Source organism: Colletotrichum acutatum, assembly GCF_030867785.1.
Source record: "Colletotrichum acutatum strain CBS 112980 chromosome Unknown BDZ83scaffold_140, whole genome shotgun sequence".
NCBI classification, from domain to species: domain Eukaryota; kingdom Fungi; phylum Ascomycota; class Sordariomycetes; order Glomerellales; family Glomerellaceae; genus Colletotrichum; species Colletotrichum acutatum.
The window spans coordinates 86,330-100,538 of NW_026849134.1; the positions used below are offsets into that span (position 1 = coordinate 86,330).

General features: G+C 50.0%; 6 protein-coding genes across 6 annotated transcripts; 2 read left to right on the top strand and 4 right to left on the bottom strand.

Moving 5' to 3' along the window:
* Positions 1–1,653: 1,653 nt before the first annotated feature.
* Positions 1,654–2,547, top strand: BDZ83DRAFT_756845 (uncharacterized protein; the record flags this gene model as incomplete). The annotated part of the gene is made up of 1 exon (XM_060514808.1): positions 1,654–2,547. One exon carries the CDS (start codon positions 1,654–1,656, stop codon positions 2,545–2,547), a length of 894 nt encoding a protein of 297 aa, XP_060359657.1.
* Positions 2,548–2,777: 230 nt separating this feature from the next.
* On the bottom strand, positions 2,778–5,046 carry BDZ83DRAFT_723470 (fungal-specific transcription factor domain-containing protein; the record flags this gene model as incomplete). The annotated part of the gene is made up of 6 exons (XM_060512563.1): positions 2,778–3,125; positions 3,208–3,678; positions 3,732–3,954; positions 3,982–4,345; positions 4,496–4,741; positions 4,806–5,046. The coding sequence occupies 6 exons, from the start codon at positions 5,044–5,046 to the stop codon at positions 2,778–2,780; spliced, it is 1,893 nt and encodes a 630-aa protein (XP_060359658.1).
* Positions 5,047–5,901: 855 nt separating this feature from the next.
* On the top strand, positions 5,902–6,922 carry BDZ83DRAFT_764099 (class II aldolase family protein). Its single transcript, XM_060515229.1, is given in 2 exon segments — positions 5,902–6,680; positions 6,697–6,922. 2 exon segments carry the CDS (start codon positions 5,942–5,944, stop codon positions 6,858–6,860), a joined length of 903 nt encoding a protein of 300 aa, XP_060359659.1. The 5' UTR covers positions 5,902–5,941; the 3' UTR covers positions 6,861–6,922.
* A 105-nt stretch (positions 6,923–7,027) lies between these two features.
* Positions 7,028–7,907, bottom strand: BDZ83DRAFT_656372 (cutinase-domain-containing protein; the record flags this gene model as incomplete). Its single annotated transcript, XM_060510871.1, has 4 exons — positions 7,028–7,132; positions 7,204–7,497; positions 7,562–7,677; positions 7,736–7,907. 4 exons carry the CDS (start codon positions 7,905–7,907, stop codon positions 7,028–7,030), a joined length of 687 nt encoding a protein of 228 aa, XP_060359660.1.
* Positions 7,908–9,298: 1,391 nt separating this feature from the next.
* BDZ83DRAFT_709718 (cutinase-domain-containing protein) lies at positions 9,299–10,644 on the bottom strand. The gene is made up of 3 exons (XM_060511575.1): positions 10,117–10,644; positions 9,829–10,037; positions 9,299–9,762 (listed from the first exon to the last, which is right to left on the bottom strand). Exons 1-3 carry the CDS (start codon positions 10,297–10,299, stop codon positions 9,474–9,476), a joined length of 681 nt encoding a protein of 226 aa, XP_060359661.1. The 5' UTR covers positions 10,300–10,644; the 3' UTR covers positions 9,299–9,473.
* Positions 10,645–11,809: 1,165 nt separating this feature from the next.
* On the bottom strand, positions 11,810–12,400 carry BDZ83DRAFT_637860 (uncharacterized protein). The gene has a single exon (XM_060509332.1). The coding sequence runs from the start codon at positions 12,027–12,029 to the stop codon at positions 11,868–11,870; it is 162 nt and encodes a 53-aa protein (XP_060359662.1). The 5' UTR covers positions 12,030–12,400; the 3' UTR covers positions 11,810–11,867.
* Positions 12,401–14,209: the final 1,809 nt, after the last annotated feature.

The window sequence follows — 14,209 nt, forward strand, 5'->3', positions numbered from 1 at the left end:
AGCAGAAAGCATCCATATCGCAATCTTGAAGTCTAAGTGGCTCAGCGATTGCTTTCAACACATAGCCCGCGATATCACTCGTTGGCTTAGTGGTCAACGTAGGAAATTATATTTGCGCATTCCGTTGAAGTCTTATTTTGCTTGTCTCACTTTCTCAGGTCTGTTGACTCCAAATCTTGTGTTCGCATCACTGGACTCTCGCTCAGCTCTTTCAACACCTTGGCAATGTAAATGCCGTGTTCAATGTCGACTTAGTCAGCCACACTCAGTCTAGCTCACCGCGATCCACTACGTGACAGCAAGGGCAGATACGTCCGGTATATTGTAAGGAACTGCCAGCTGATCCACTCGGTGCATGTGACAATAGCAGCTGTTATAGAATCCACAGTTCATCTTCTTGAAAAATCACGAGGATGTCACTCAAGAATCTTAATGCGCTGTGTCATGCTGAGAGGGTCCCAAATCGTGATACATCTGACGCATGTCGCTCATGTGAGATTGGTAATCAACGATTGCCATAGAGTAAAGAGCTAATCCACGCCAAGACAGTGAGGGTGCAACACATTTCACGTTCCGAGCAACCAGCGGCATCTCTGCTCATCTGATCAATGCGTCCAACTCGAGATTCGAAGGGGCAATTGACACCTTGCTTGGCGTGGGTGCCATACTCTGATAGCCTTCTCTGGGGTCTGGGGTCTGCTTACCAACCACACCAAGAGCCCTATACTGATTTGAGGTGTAAAACAACATCGAAATTAGTCATCATATAAGCAGCTGGAGCTTCTTATACCTAATGAACACCATCGAACTCACAGAGATGATCAAATTTATGGTGAGTAATGCAACAAGTAAGACCTATTGTACTTAGAGTGTGAAAACGCTGGATTATGATTTGCGGCGGTTGAGCTTCCCTCGACTTTCCCAGAGGTCATATCTCGAACGGCAAAAACCGGCTGAGACGCTAAGTTGAATACGTGCACTTATTTATCCAAGGGAATCAGGCTTTCTATGTGAGGAGCACCTTTTTGGTATGTAACTTGAATCCTCAATTGTAAATCATGATCAAAAGCTGTTAAAGACAGAAGCAGACAGTAAGTTTGCCAATCTGTGTCTCAAGCCAGGATGCACAGCTCCTGCGGAGTACAGGCGTGGAAATTTGCCCTTTTGGGATGTGGTTTTGGCACGACCGTTCCCAGGAACACCCCCCCCCCCCCTCTTCTCTCGGCAAAAGGGAGCTTTCTAGTCAACGACCTTTATGAGATGTTTTCTCATCGGGTGAATGAGAAGATAGATCTGGAGAGCAATACACATGGACCTGCTATCCATTCTGTTCCGAGCTGCTCTATGGGAATTATCTCGTTCGAGTGGCTCGATTTGTGCCGAACGCACTTGAACAACGATAGGTGATGCCGAGACTGAAGCAAGTGCGCGTAAGCGCTGAAGGGAACAATGAAACTTGGGTCTAACACATGGCTTTACGACTTCCATCGGAAGAGATAAATACACCTCTATTCTTCCATCGAATAAGTCCAATCCAAAAACACTAAGTTACCAGCTCACCATCAAGCAAACTCTTCATTCTATGACTTACGCTCTGTAAGGCTGTATAGGCTTCATCCGAAACTTGCAAGATTCTCCGATATCACAGTCACAATGGTCAACTCTCCAGAACTGACGGGAATTTTCGCAGCCATCATTACGCCTTTCGCAGATGGCGGAGGCGTTGATGTTACTGCCCTTGACCAGCACGTTAACCGCCTGATTGACGCCGGGATCCATGGCCTGGTCCCTGGCGGTAGTACTGGAGAGTTCACTGCGCTTACGGTGGAGGAGCGTAGAGTTCTTACCGAAACTTGCATCAACTCAGCCGCTGGCCGTGTTTCTGTCGTCGCTGGCACCAGCGACTTAACGAGCAAGGGCGCTGTCGAGTTGGCTATCCACGCCGCGCAGGCTGGTACGGCTGCTGTCATGGTTATCCCGCCCTATTACAAAGCTCCCAACCTCGAGGAGACACGCGAGCTTCTCCGAGACATCCACACCGCAAGCGGACTACCTAGTGTCTACTACAATATTCCGAGCATTAGCGGTTTGACTTTGTCAGCCAAGGATATTGCATCACTTTTGGATGTCGGTATTAAATACCTGAAAGACACCTCGGGCAATGCTCCAGTATTGACTGACTTGCTCTTTACCTACGACCAACAGATTACGACTCTCAACGGCTGGGATACGCTGACTTTCCATGGTCTGGCTGCAGGCGCAAAGGGCTCAATCTGGGGTGCCGTTAATATCATCCCTGAGCTTTCTGTCGAACTTTGGAAAGCACTGGCCGTCGAAGGCGATTTAAGGAAGGGTCGGGAGGTCCGGGAGATTTTCCCAATTTGTAAGTGGCTTGAAACCCACCACTACTATGCTTCTGCAATCAAATCAGGCATGGAGCTTCGAGGATGGAAGACAGGAGGGCTCAGAAAGCCATTTGCTCCCCTCAAGGAGGGTCTCCAGGCCGAATTGGCTGCTTTGCTCGAGACCGCAGGAGTCAAGCTGTGATTAGATCCCTTCTCTGCTTCTGTTTTTCTTTCAAGACGATAGTTAGAAGCAAGATTTCGGCAATAATGAATCTCAGTTGGCTATTCAATTGTTACATTGCTCCTTTGAGCATCCTGCCCAAAAGCTGGACTTACTCACGAAATTGCCATTTGAGACCCATCAACCAAGACATAGTGTTTCTTTCAGGAAAGACCATGACCAATCGACGACTTCAGTGGCTGCCTTTTTTCTCATAGCAATGAAACCGCCTCAGCAGAAGGCTTTGAAGTGAGGTGCAGACCTCGGGCATCAGTGATACTAATGCACTTCAGTGCTCTCTCCTGAAGTTCTGGAGATATGGATTTCCTGGCGCATATATAGACTGTCCACATTATGCCAAGCGCAAAGTCATCGCCTCTGACCATTGAATCAAGGCAAGACTCCAAGTGACCCAAAGCTTGATGGATGACGTATTGAAGGAGCATGGCGCTGACGTCATGTATCTGGCGATGGAAGTAGATGATCAACGCTCGATGCATAGCTTGTACCATTGACTGTGTAGAAGGTTGGGTGATTAAGTTCCCCTCATTATCGATGGACTGCGTTTTTTCCGGCCACAGATAGCACTGCTATTTCGGATTCAATTGATCAGGTCCATATTCTTCCTTCCAAAGTCTTGACGTGCGTTTTGAAGTCACTAGCAAGCTTTGGATTACTTCGTGCGCGAGTTTCGAGGTGATCTTTTTCGTTGCTGAGTTGAATTGTCTGAGCAAGCAGCGTCATGAGAGACTCAGGGATGCCGTGTATGTTCGAATGTAATGTTTCCCGCCAAAGACCTTGTGACTCAAGGTGTATGTCTGCATACCCGACTGTCTTGCTCTTTTCTTCGTTGGGATCTAGTCCTGTGTTAAGGGACTCCTCGCGAATATGAAAACTATTGGATGCAATTGCTTCGAATTCCAACAGGCTTGTGCGATCGGATTCACTTTCAGAATCCCAGAAGGGGTAAGTAGCCTCTGCAATGACCCTAATATAGGTATAAGTGTGATGAAGGACTCTGACTATCTCAGAGTTGTGGCTAGCAAGCCCTTTCACTCGTATCAACCGTTCGGCATCCAGCAGGAAGACACGTGAGTCACGGCTTTCATGACACTACTGAAGTCCGTCAGCTTCGAAAGACTGGAAGTCCAACACAAATTACTCACAGATCCCATGGCCATTGCGATCAAAGCCATCAATAAGTCTTTGTATCCGCCTAGCCCAGAATCGTGGATATCTATCTTCACAGCATTCTTCAGATGCATTCGAGCTCGTTCTTGGTGTTTATTGCCCAGATGTTGCCAGTAATCCGGGGAACGCGGGGTTAAATCCGTTTTGTGGAGTTGGAAGGCGCTATGAGCAAATAATGCGCATAGAATCGTCAGCCGACTTTGAGATGCTTCGTTCAGAACTGACAACTCCGCAAACGTCTCGAAGGCACATAGAAGGAATAGTAGTTGCCACGCTGATTTGAATTTCCCTTGTCCAGAAGTTTTGGTAGATCCAACATGGCTCGTGTAGTAGCGCAGAAGTGCCTGTGCCTGTTCAGGTACCTTTGAGAGTGAAGTAGAAGCTCCGAGGCATGATGATGCAGGTGGTATCGTCACGACAGTGGCGGCATCAGCATGGGGGGTGGCCAACTTATTGTCTGTCTCGACAGCATTGGTGACAGGTACAATGATATCTCCGTCTTCCCCGCAAGTAGTGTCTTCTACATGCTCCGGCCAACTCATTGGCAATATGTCAACAGAGAAGTCTGACTGAAGGTCAGGCATTGAGGCTGAAAATGGGTCTGAGGCGGTTATGGAATCATCCTGGGCAACCAAGAGGTCTAAGCAGCCTAGGAATGACTAAAAAGACCCTTCGAGTTCATCCTCAGACCAGTTCATGTCAAAAGCCTCTTATAGGTCAGTTTGCGGCTGAAGGCCACCATGTTCAGGATCTAAAAGAAGGCTAGTATCATGCTCTGACAAAGTAGGCGACGGTGAAAGCTGGGTTAGTGGGACTTCTCTGCGTTTTACAGACTTGAACGCCCCAAAAGGTCCTTTCGAGATGCTAAAAGCCTTCTCAGACTCAGATGTTTTGTACACCGTGTCAATTTCGGCTAGCACTTTCCCGGCTGCTTTTGGGCCAAGGCTATTTGTGAGCTGGCTGCTCATGATCTCACGTTCAGAGTCTGAAGACACAGTGTTCCGCGTCAGCATGTACAAGAGTTAATGTTACATGAGGATGCATCCGACCTGAAAATAAGGTATACCGGTATTCAGGCACTTCGGGGCCGCGCTGGTTTGCTTCTCCAGAGGCATCGCTATCTTCGATCCAGGTAAGACGAGCGGTATAGCCAGCGCAGTTGATCCCATTGCGCCGGCAAGCTGCACACTCCGGTCTCCCCTCATCGCACTTGGCATGACGACTTCGGCAAGTTCGACACCCCGTAAACGTTCGTGTATGCTCAACTCGACGCCTGTTTGACTTCGACATTGCGGAAACAGGAAAGGCAGGGATAGACTAAGAGATCAGTCGGGCTATTGTCTATTCGTCTTTTTTGGTGAACACTTTGACAAAAGAGTCATTGAAATCGTAAAAGATTGCAGAGAGAGATACTTTTCAATGACGCAAGATTCTTATCCAAACGATATCTGTAAGTGCCGATGGGACGTGGCCATATAGGCATGTTTTCACGGGATTAAATGGGTCCATCGCCCAAGGTAGCACTTCGACAATTCGTAACCCTGCACTGACGAGCAAAAGAACCTGGGGATTACCTACCTAATTTGGCACTCGATGATAAGAAAGTAGTCCTTTATTCGAAGCCATCTTTGTCGAATTTTGTAAAACTGCACTCCCAAGACAGAAGATCCCGAGAAGGGAAATAGTGTGGCAGTGTCATCTGCAACCAGTTCAGATGCAGCATGTTACATAACCGTATGGTCCTTGTCCCTTTTAACATGATTCGATCTCAAAGGGAAGATCTTATCATCTTTTGCTATATTCAAGCTCTTTTGTGGGTAATCATCGTGCAAGGACGACATGTTCTGTTCTTTCTTGTTGAGATGCATATATATTGGGAGTCAGACTGTCAGATCGAGAAGGCCAGCCCGGGCATGCAAGATCGGTTCGTCATCCGATCAAATCAATCCGGCTTCTCTCTACCTGCAGTCTGATATTTTGCTTGATAATATGCGTATGCTAAGTAGGTACCCTGGGGCGTTGATGCTAGATTATTGTCAGAGCGATGACGGAATCGCGCTAGGTGGACCAAAACTCAAAATCCTGCAAAACACTGCTACAAAGGAAGATTGATTCTCTCATCATGATCATCGACATTGACCGCGCAGCAAACACGGCTTAGGCACGGGCTCTATATTCCTTCAGCATGACACCTTCAGCTACTTCAGTTGGTACTTCTGACTTTGTCAGTAATCACGACTCGGAGACCTCCCGAAACAAACACGGCCCTGAGTTGCAGAACAAAACACCGCTTCAAGCTATGTCCCATGGTGGCGTTGCTCTTGGCGGCATGTCAAAACATTTGGGCTTCCAATTACACCGTCAATGGCAACTCAATCATATGGCTGCTGCCTTCCGTCACTGGCATCGCGAAGGCTATGTCGAGGGGATGAGTGGGCATGTGCCGGTTCGTGATCCAGAGTTCCCCAATGCATTTTGGACTAACCCCCTAGGCCGGCATTTCGGCCTCTTGAAAGTTGGCGATATGATTCTTGTCGACTTGGATGGATCTGTCATTAGTGGTAATCGATCTGCTCCTCCGAGTACTGCCGGGTTTCTTATTCACGCCTCGGTTCATAAAGCTAGACCGGATGCCCATGCTGTTTGCCACTGCTATAGTGTGTATGGAAAGGCATGGTCGGTCTTCGGTAGACGGCTGGACATGTTAACGCAAGATGTTTGCAAGTTTCGAGGAGATGCGCATGCCGTGTATGACAGCTACGGAGGTCTCGTCTTGGGTAGTGAAGAAAGCGACCGCATTGCTAGCGTACTCGGTCTAAATGGCAAGGGGTGCATTCTCAGAAACCATGGCATCCTGACCGTTGGGGAAACTGTCGACGAGCCTGCGTTCTTATTTACATCTACCTATGGAACGAACATGTCAGGTTCAGCTGTTGGCAGAGGCGACATCGCACGGAGATAGTGGCCTCCGGAAGGTGCAAATCAGTGATGACGAGGCGAACTTCAACTTTGACGTTGAGAGTGATCCTGAGATTTGCTACTGCGAGTTCCAGGTGTATTATGACCTGGAGGATGAGCTATCCGGTGGAAGCTTAAAGGCTTAAATGGGGATGACTTCCATAGACGCAAACTTGTCATCTCCGATGTTAAGCTAGATAATACAGGCCATGGAAAACGATCACACCGAAAACCCTTGTGCTTTTGTGCCAACGACCTACAGATTGCCATGATTCGAAACGATGCAATCCTTCGAAGATTGCCCTTTGATGAATTACTGACTGAACTTTTGGACGATGAAGTCGACGGCAGGATCGATGAACTCAGGGCGAATGTAAGTGAGGTGGAAGAATGTGCAGGTACCACCGGCATCGCAGATCTAGATATCAGGGCACGGAAAAAGTCAGTCGGAGTCATATGAGATCCTTTAGGTTTCGATATTAATCTTACTGGATCGCCAGCTGCACAGACCTGCCTCACTTTCTCGTTCAGCCCGGCAGGAAATTTGCTTAGGCTGGCTCCGAGCTTCAAGTATCCATCTCCAAACATCACCAGAGATTTGATGCGGCCGTAGAGCTCAGCTGGGATATCAGCTGCGGCAGCATGCATCACAGATGCGCCCTGAGAGTATCCAACGAGAGAGAAGTTCTGATTGGGGCAGGCAGCCGCCTGAGACTTGAGACGGTTGACCACGTCTCTAGAACCTTGACGTACGCCCGTGATGATTTGCGAACTGGCCGGATACTGTATGCACTGTCGGGTTAAAACAGTCTTGGTTAAACATGAGAGAACAAGTACTTGCTTGAACCGGGTATCCTCTGGCACCAGGCAGAGCAACAGTGGCATTGCTAACGACCGGGTCACCGACGATGATGCCGAACTTGCCTCCGCCGCCAACATAATTAGGCTCACTCGTTCCTCGAGCTGGACGTTCCCGAGTCAGCTATAGAGAACTAGCCGATCAGGTGTGCAAAGAACGCACCAACAAGAATCTCAAAGTCAGAACAGCCGGCTGGGATATCTTCCGGTCGGATGGGAACAGGATCGCCAATAGTGACCCCAGTCTCTGGAATCTCGGGACAATCGTCAGTGCCCTGGCCGTTTACAACGGGCAAAGACAGGACGGAAAAAGTGAAAAGCTTGGTGAGAAACATGGTGATTTGTATGTTGTTATTTCGATTATCATGGAGATCAGCCAGGTGATTCCTTGATCTTGCGAAAATAGCCTCACACTGCGGGAGGAATACAACTGAGCTATTTATCTGCAATATCTCGAGCACAGAGTGTGAGGCTAGTCCGATATACCAAGATCATGAGCCTCGGGGCCTCGGCTGTTAAGTTATTGACATCTTGTCTGAGTTGATTGAGTCTATGAAATTTGAGGCTTCATCGCAACTGCTTCCGGAAGAGGGGATTATACAGGATGAGATGCACCGTCAATTCATGCAAATGAAGTTCTCATCCTTGGCTTACTACCGTGTGTGATGGTGTGCTCATCAAAAATATGTGAGGAGAAAATGCAAGTCTGTGTAGGTCGACGTCAAGAAATGGACATTTGGCCAGGCCCCCTGAGTTATGGCTTCGTCTGCCTCGGCACTCTGACTACGAGGGGATCGCGATGTTCTCAACTGGACAGGGATCTGGCTTCTCCAGGGTCGTTCTCCAATCGCATCTCATAAGATGGCCGATTCTGGCCAATGGTGGATACACACCAATGTGACGCAGTCTGCATGCACCCCAGGCGGGGTTGTGGAACAGTGGGACTCACAGCAACAAATTCCTTCGCGGGAGTTACTCGAAATGGTAAGAACACGGCCTCTCATCTATACCAGACAGCGCACTCCAACTGGTTGACTTAGACACACGAGTTTCCTTTCAGTCTTGGCCCCATTTCAGCCCCCACAGATAATTCCCCGAAAACATCGCGGTGGGGGCACAGAAGCAAGCTGGTTCGCCGCAGGATATGTTGACGTTCAACGGCTTGGAACGGTGCTGCATGTTATTACTCGCATTTTCCCGTTGTGCAACTCAAATCGAACGGTTGACAGCTGTTAAACTCGATGGATTGCGGAATCCTTCCCAAGTGACAGAGCAACCCAATGTCATTGTTCATGATACGGAACGGAATTTCGGCAAAGGGAGGCTCAGTGTGAAACAGCTTGCGGGCAAAAAGAAACGCAGCGACACACTGACATGTTCATATAAATTATCCGTCTGAACTGATAGCGCGGCCCGAGCCTCTGTGCGCCCTTAGGGTAAAGATACTCCATTGGACGAGGCCAAAGCAACAAGCACGGATGTGACCTTCACGTGGCGTGGTCTTGTCTGTCTGCACCGCCGCACTGAGGTCCCGTTCTTATGGTATATGTCTTACTCGGGCCTCATGTGGGCAGAAAATTCATGTACATCAGGTCACTGGTCTTGAAAAGTAAGATTGGCGGGTAACGGTGGTGTATTTGGAAAGAAAAGATGCAGCACTCAAGCAGGACTAACAACCGCGTGTCTTGGCCAAAGCCAGACAGGATAGAAACAAAAGAACAGAAGCCTCCGGAAGCCTCATGTCGCAAGCAAAACAGAAAGGGGACCCAGCCAATTTTTTCATGATATGTGCGGAACCACTCTCATCAGCCCACTCAGTGGATCTGATTGCGGGATACCGTTCTCAATGAGGTGACAATCCCACCTGTGAACCTCAGTATGGCAGATGGTGCAAGACAAACTTAAGCCTGAACCTTCTTGATCTGCGCAATGAGGAAGTCAGCTCCCTCCTTGGCGTTGGCGCCGTACGACAGGTGAGGTGCCAGGACGGCGGCGCTCAAGTTTCCGTCGCAGACAGTGTCGCGCGGGTTGGCGGCGCAGATGATCTTGATCTTGTCCTTGGGGAAGTTGGGGATCTGGCCGTTGTCGGCGCGGAACTGGGTGTCTCCGAAGGTGACCACTCCGGCGATCTGGTTCTTCTGCGCATCGGGGGCGTTCTCGATGGCGCGGTGGTTGACGGCCGCACCTTGGCTGTTTTTGAAGCGATCAGCATCTCGAGCCGGGCAAGTAAGTGAGACGCGAAGCTGTGAAACTTACGAGTAACCTCCAGTGACGACGATGGCGGTAGGGCACTTGCTGTTGATATCGCTAAGAATGCTCTTCATCTGGTTGATGCCAACAGGGTCGGCACCACCGGGGAGGAAGTTGGTGTCCAGACCAGCGGCGTAATCAACGCCCTGGACGGCAACCTTACCCGGGAATGCGGCCTTCAGGTTGTTGGCAACAGGGGGTCCCACAACGGTGCCCTGTTCAAAGAAAAGAAAGTTTTAGCATTCAAGTCACCAACAGTCGACAGTTGGGATGAAGGAACTCAAGCAAACCCACCATGTTGCCGATCTCCGTGGAGCCGCGCGCCCAAACGAAGATGATGTCGTTGCATCCGCCAGTCTTGAACTCGTTGGCCGTGCTACCGACGGTGCCGCCCAGCTGTCGCTTAGCTTCTTCCTGCGGGATCGTGGGGTAGGCAAAGGCGGTGGAGGCCAGAACGAGAGTGCTGAGGAACTTCATGGTGAGATAGTTGCGTTTCAAATTGCTTGGACTTGTAAAGAGAATGAATGTGAAGTTACTTGTCGCGGACAAGATGGCAAGGAACTGAAGAGAATGGAAGCGGTTGCGGTTAGCTGCTGAAGTGCCTGAGTGGGTGAAAAGATATCATGGCTTTGTGGTGAGCTTCCCAAGACTTCTTATACAAGGTGATGATATCCACAGCCTCATATCATCTACGCCTAAAGAGGAATATTCAACGAGATTTTCTCCTCATTTCTTGTTGTTCCTCGGCTCTCAGATTCCTCGGCTCTCGAGGAAAGACGCCTCGGCGGTTTTGTTGGTATTGAAGGATGACAAGGTGCGGAGTTCATTCTACTGAGGTCTCGAACGGTTCAGGATGATCAAAGACTGCCTAGGCATGTTACCATATGTCGGGGAAGGTACCAATGTCTTGGGATCAAACACATTGGCACTGCGGCGAGTCCCGCGAGGATCCGCCATGTTTCTCCCGAAGATGCGGTCCGTCATGCAGACTCAGGTCTGTCATTCGTTCTATCGTGTGCGGCTCGGAACCTGCCAGAAACCTAATCAGGCGCCGTTTGCGAATACATGTATACAACATGGTCGTTGGAATTACCTGTTTAGATCATGTAGTGCGGCTCGTGTGTTGACTTCGGACGTAGGCAATGACAAGATGAACGTGAAAGGCCAATGACAGGACGAACCACGCATTGCTTACTCCTACTTAGGCCGTTTCAGCTAGTCAGGGTTGCCTACCACTCTATTGAGTGCCAGCTGGCATGGTCACCTCCTGACCTGTTTTCTCCGCACAAAACGTTTTTGAGTGCTGTCACCCTGGAAGTCTGGACTCAAAAAGAGGAGCGTAGCATGGATTAATCCGTCGCATTGCCCCCTCAGTCACCTTACTCAAGTGTGCCAACGGAATTTGCCACACAATGGGTCCTTATGGATACTAAACTCCCAGTTCTAACATTGTGTGAAACGAAGACGCTATCACGAATTTGAAATAATTAATGACAGTTTAGTCAAGTAGGCTTCAATGTTGGATGCAACGAAACCTGGCTGCGTCAGGCTGGGCTTAGTTGTCGTTCCAACATTCCTTGGGATATTTTTACTCAAGTGGGCGTATGGCAATGATACATGTAGCTTTGCAAGCCCGCTATGCACACAGGACACTCGCATTAAGTTTGAGCTTGAGCTCAAAAAGTCTACATATTGTAGTGTCTTTCATTCAGTCTGGTTTTGTTTGATTTGTAGAGGCCTCCGTGCTCTGGAGCACAGAGATTTAGTTTCTTACCTAGGATTTCAGTTGATTAATTGCTATCCACGATCTAGTTGCCATCATCCGAACTACCCGTCCAATCGCATCCGCCTTTTCCCAATACTTGTGGGATGGCAGCTCCACTTGCCTAACTTCCGACAACACCGGTCGATCATTCTAAGGTTCCATGATTTTCAATTAGAAGATCGAAAGCTTGTCATTCAATAAGGTATGGAATTCAACTAGCACGTTTTACTTAGTTTGGGAGGTCGATGAGCATTGTTTTCTAGCCAAGTTTCACGCAAGATCAAAGCTCCATATTCAAGGAACCAAGATGGAGCCTCTCACCTCTTTGGCCCTTTCTAGCTAAGTCGATCAATGATTTTACAGGAGAAGCGGGACACCGAGGAGGCAAAATGGGCACGGGGTGGAAGTTTCGTCTGCCCGGTATGACATCTTCAGCTACCATTCGTCATGGGGTCGTTTGCACCGCGACCAATTCATCGAAAGATTTTGCGTTTGGCTGAGTGGCTCACCCCAAAATATCAATTGTTATGGGCCCATGGGAGGTATTCCAGCCATGAATCTTGAGTGAAGTTCACAAACTTCAGAACAGGGGATCATTCAACTCTCGGAATTCCCTTAAGGTGACTTGATGCCGTCCTCTGAGCTCAGAGCCACTGCCCTAAGACTCTTCCTGATGCATTCAGCGGATTGCCAATTCAAGTACCCCACCACAATGACTCGTTTCATTGACCAACCTGCCGAGGCATGAGGCATTAGATTCGGAAATGCAACCTGCTGGAGGACTCATGAGCGTTTGGTGGCATTACCTTAGATGATAAAGTTGCAGTGAAGTCAAGGCATTATAGACCTGAAAGTGCCTCGGCACGAAAGCAGGACTCTTTTTGTTGTTGTTGTTGTTGTTGTATTTAACGCCGTGGCGGCCGGGCTAGAGCCCTTACCGCAGACCTCCCGAAGGGTATATGGCGTGGAGGGCCGTGAGCCAAGGCTACCTACTCTACAGTACGTCGTCTCTTTACATCGTCCTCCAAATCATGCCTTGTGGCCACTACGCGTTCTGTCTGTCCCCGGTTCCCGCTGGTGCCCCAGTTTCATTCTTTCCCAAATCGTCCCTTGGAATCGGGAGGTTCTTTGTAGTCCGCACTCACATCTACCTAGGTGTGGATGCTGCTACCGCAGACAGATCTTCTGGAAGAAGTCCGTCACGCGGAGAAAGGCCTCGAAGCCTCGTGGGTCGGTGATTAATCTCTTGAAGTAGGCCTCGAGAGATCCCATAGGACCTATGGGCTCGGGCATACTGCGAGAGTGGAGGGTCGGCCACCGTTGCCTCCTCGCCAGCGTTAGTCGACAGTAGACCAGGTGGTCCACGTCTTTCGCCTCTCCACAAGAGCACATCATTAGAGCGTCGTCGTGGTTGAAACGTCGGTGATATTGCTCGAAGTCCCCGTGACCCGATCGTGCCGCCAGCAGGTGATGTAACGTAGCCCGCGGCAAGGCCAGTTCAGGAGGGCTGGACAGAGCTGCCTCAAGCCCCAAGTCCGCGTACCGCGGCCTTCGCTCTTTATACCACCATCTCCTGTGCTGGCTTTGTAATTTTTCCCTTGCAAGCCGCTTGATGCCCGCTAGTGTTGCCATTTGACCCATCCGCGCCGGCAGTGTCGTTCCTTCTTTGGCCAGCCGGTCCGCGGCCTCGTTTCCTTCGATGCCCTGGTGTCCCGGGGACCAGTGCGTCCGTATATCAAATATCCTGGCCGCTTCTTGGATTTCGAGGAACGCGTCTTGTGACGAGTCCGGCGCCTTGCCGCGGATGCCTTGTATAACGCTGGTGTTGTCGATACATATGTGGATTGGATGACCGCGATTGGTGAGCAGAGCCCTTCTGAGGCCGGTTCGCGCCCCTTCGACCTCGGCGTCGAACACTTCTGCTAGTCCGAGTCGGCCGCACCCTTGCGCTATGCGTTTGGAGTCTCGGTAGATGACGAAGCCGTACCCCACGGCTCCGTTCGTCGCCCTGGAGCCGTCCGAGAAGACGATCATATGGCTTTCCGGTACTGTCTTTAGCCAGCGCTCGAAAGCTTTCGCAGCCTCTTCTTTGCATTGAACTACTATCTGATCCTGTGAGCTTGGCAGGTACTGTGATTGGAGGAACGTTGGTCTTCCGCATCTTGGCAGAAGTTCAGCCGTCCGTTGTAGTCTCGTCTGTTGCTGTCCCTGCTGGGAGAGCCGCGCGACTAGCGGGTGTCGGCGATCAATCCTCTGTAGTCGGACTGCGGCCCGTAAACGGACGCCTTCTAAGGCGACTTTGGCTGACGGTAAGCCGGCGTCTCGGAGGAGGCTACTGGTTGGCGTTGTCCTCCAGACAGGTAGAACGATCCTTGCTGCCGCTGTAATGACGCTGTCGATCTTCTGCACGAGCCCCTTCTGGCCTGTGTTGACGGGTCTTCCTTGGAAAGGCGGACTCGTGTCTGTCTCCGCTTGGCGTCTCGAAGCCGGCTTCGTGATACCTGCGTACCATGTTTCGGCGCCGAAGAGCGCGATCGGCAGTACGTAGGAGACGACGGCTTTTCGCACGGCGGCCGCTGGCAGTCCTCTCTTTGTGTTTGTAAGCTGCCTCAGGTGTTGAGA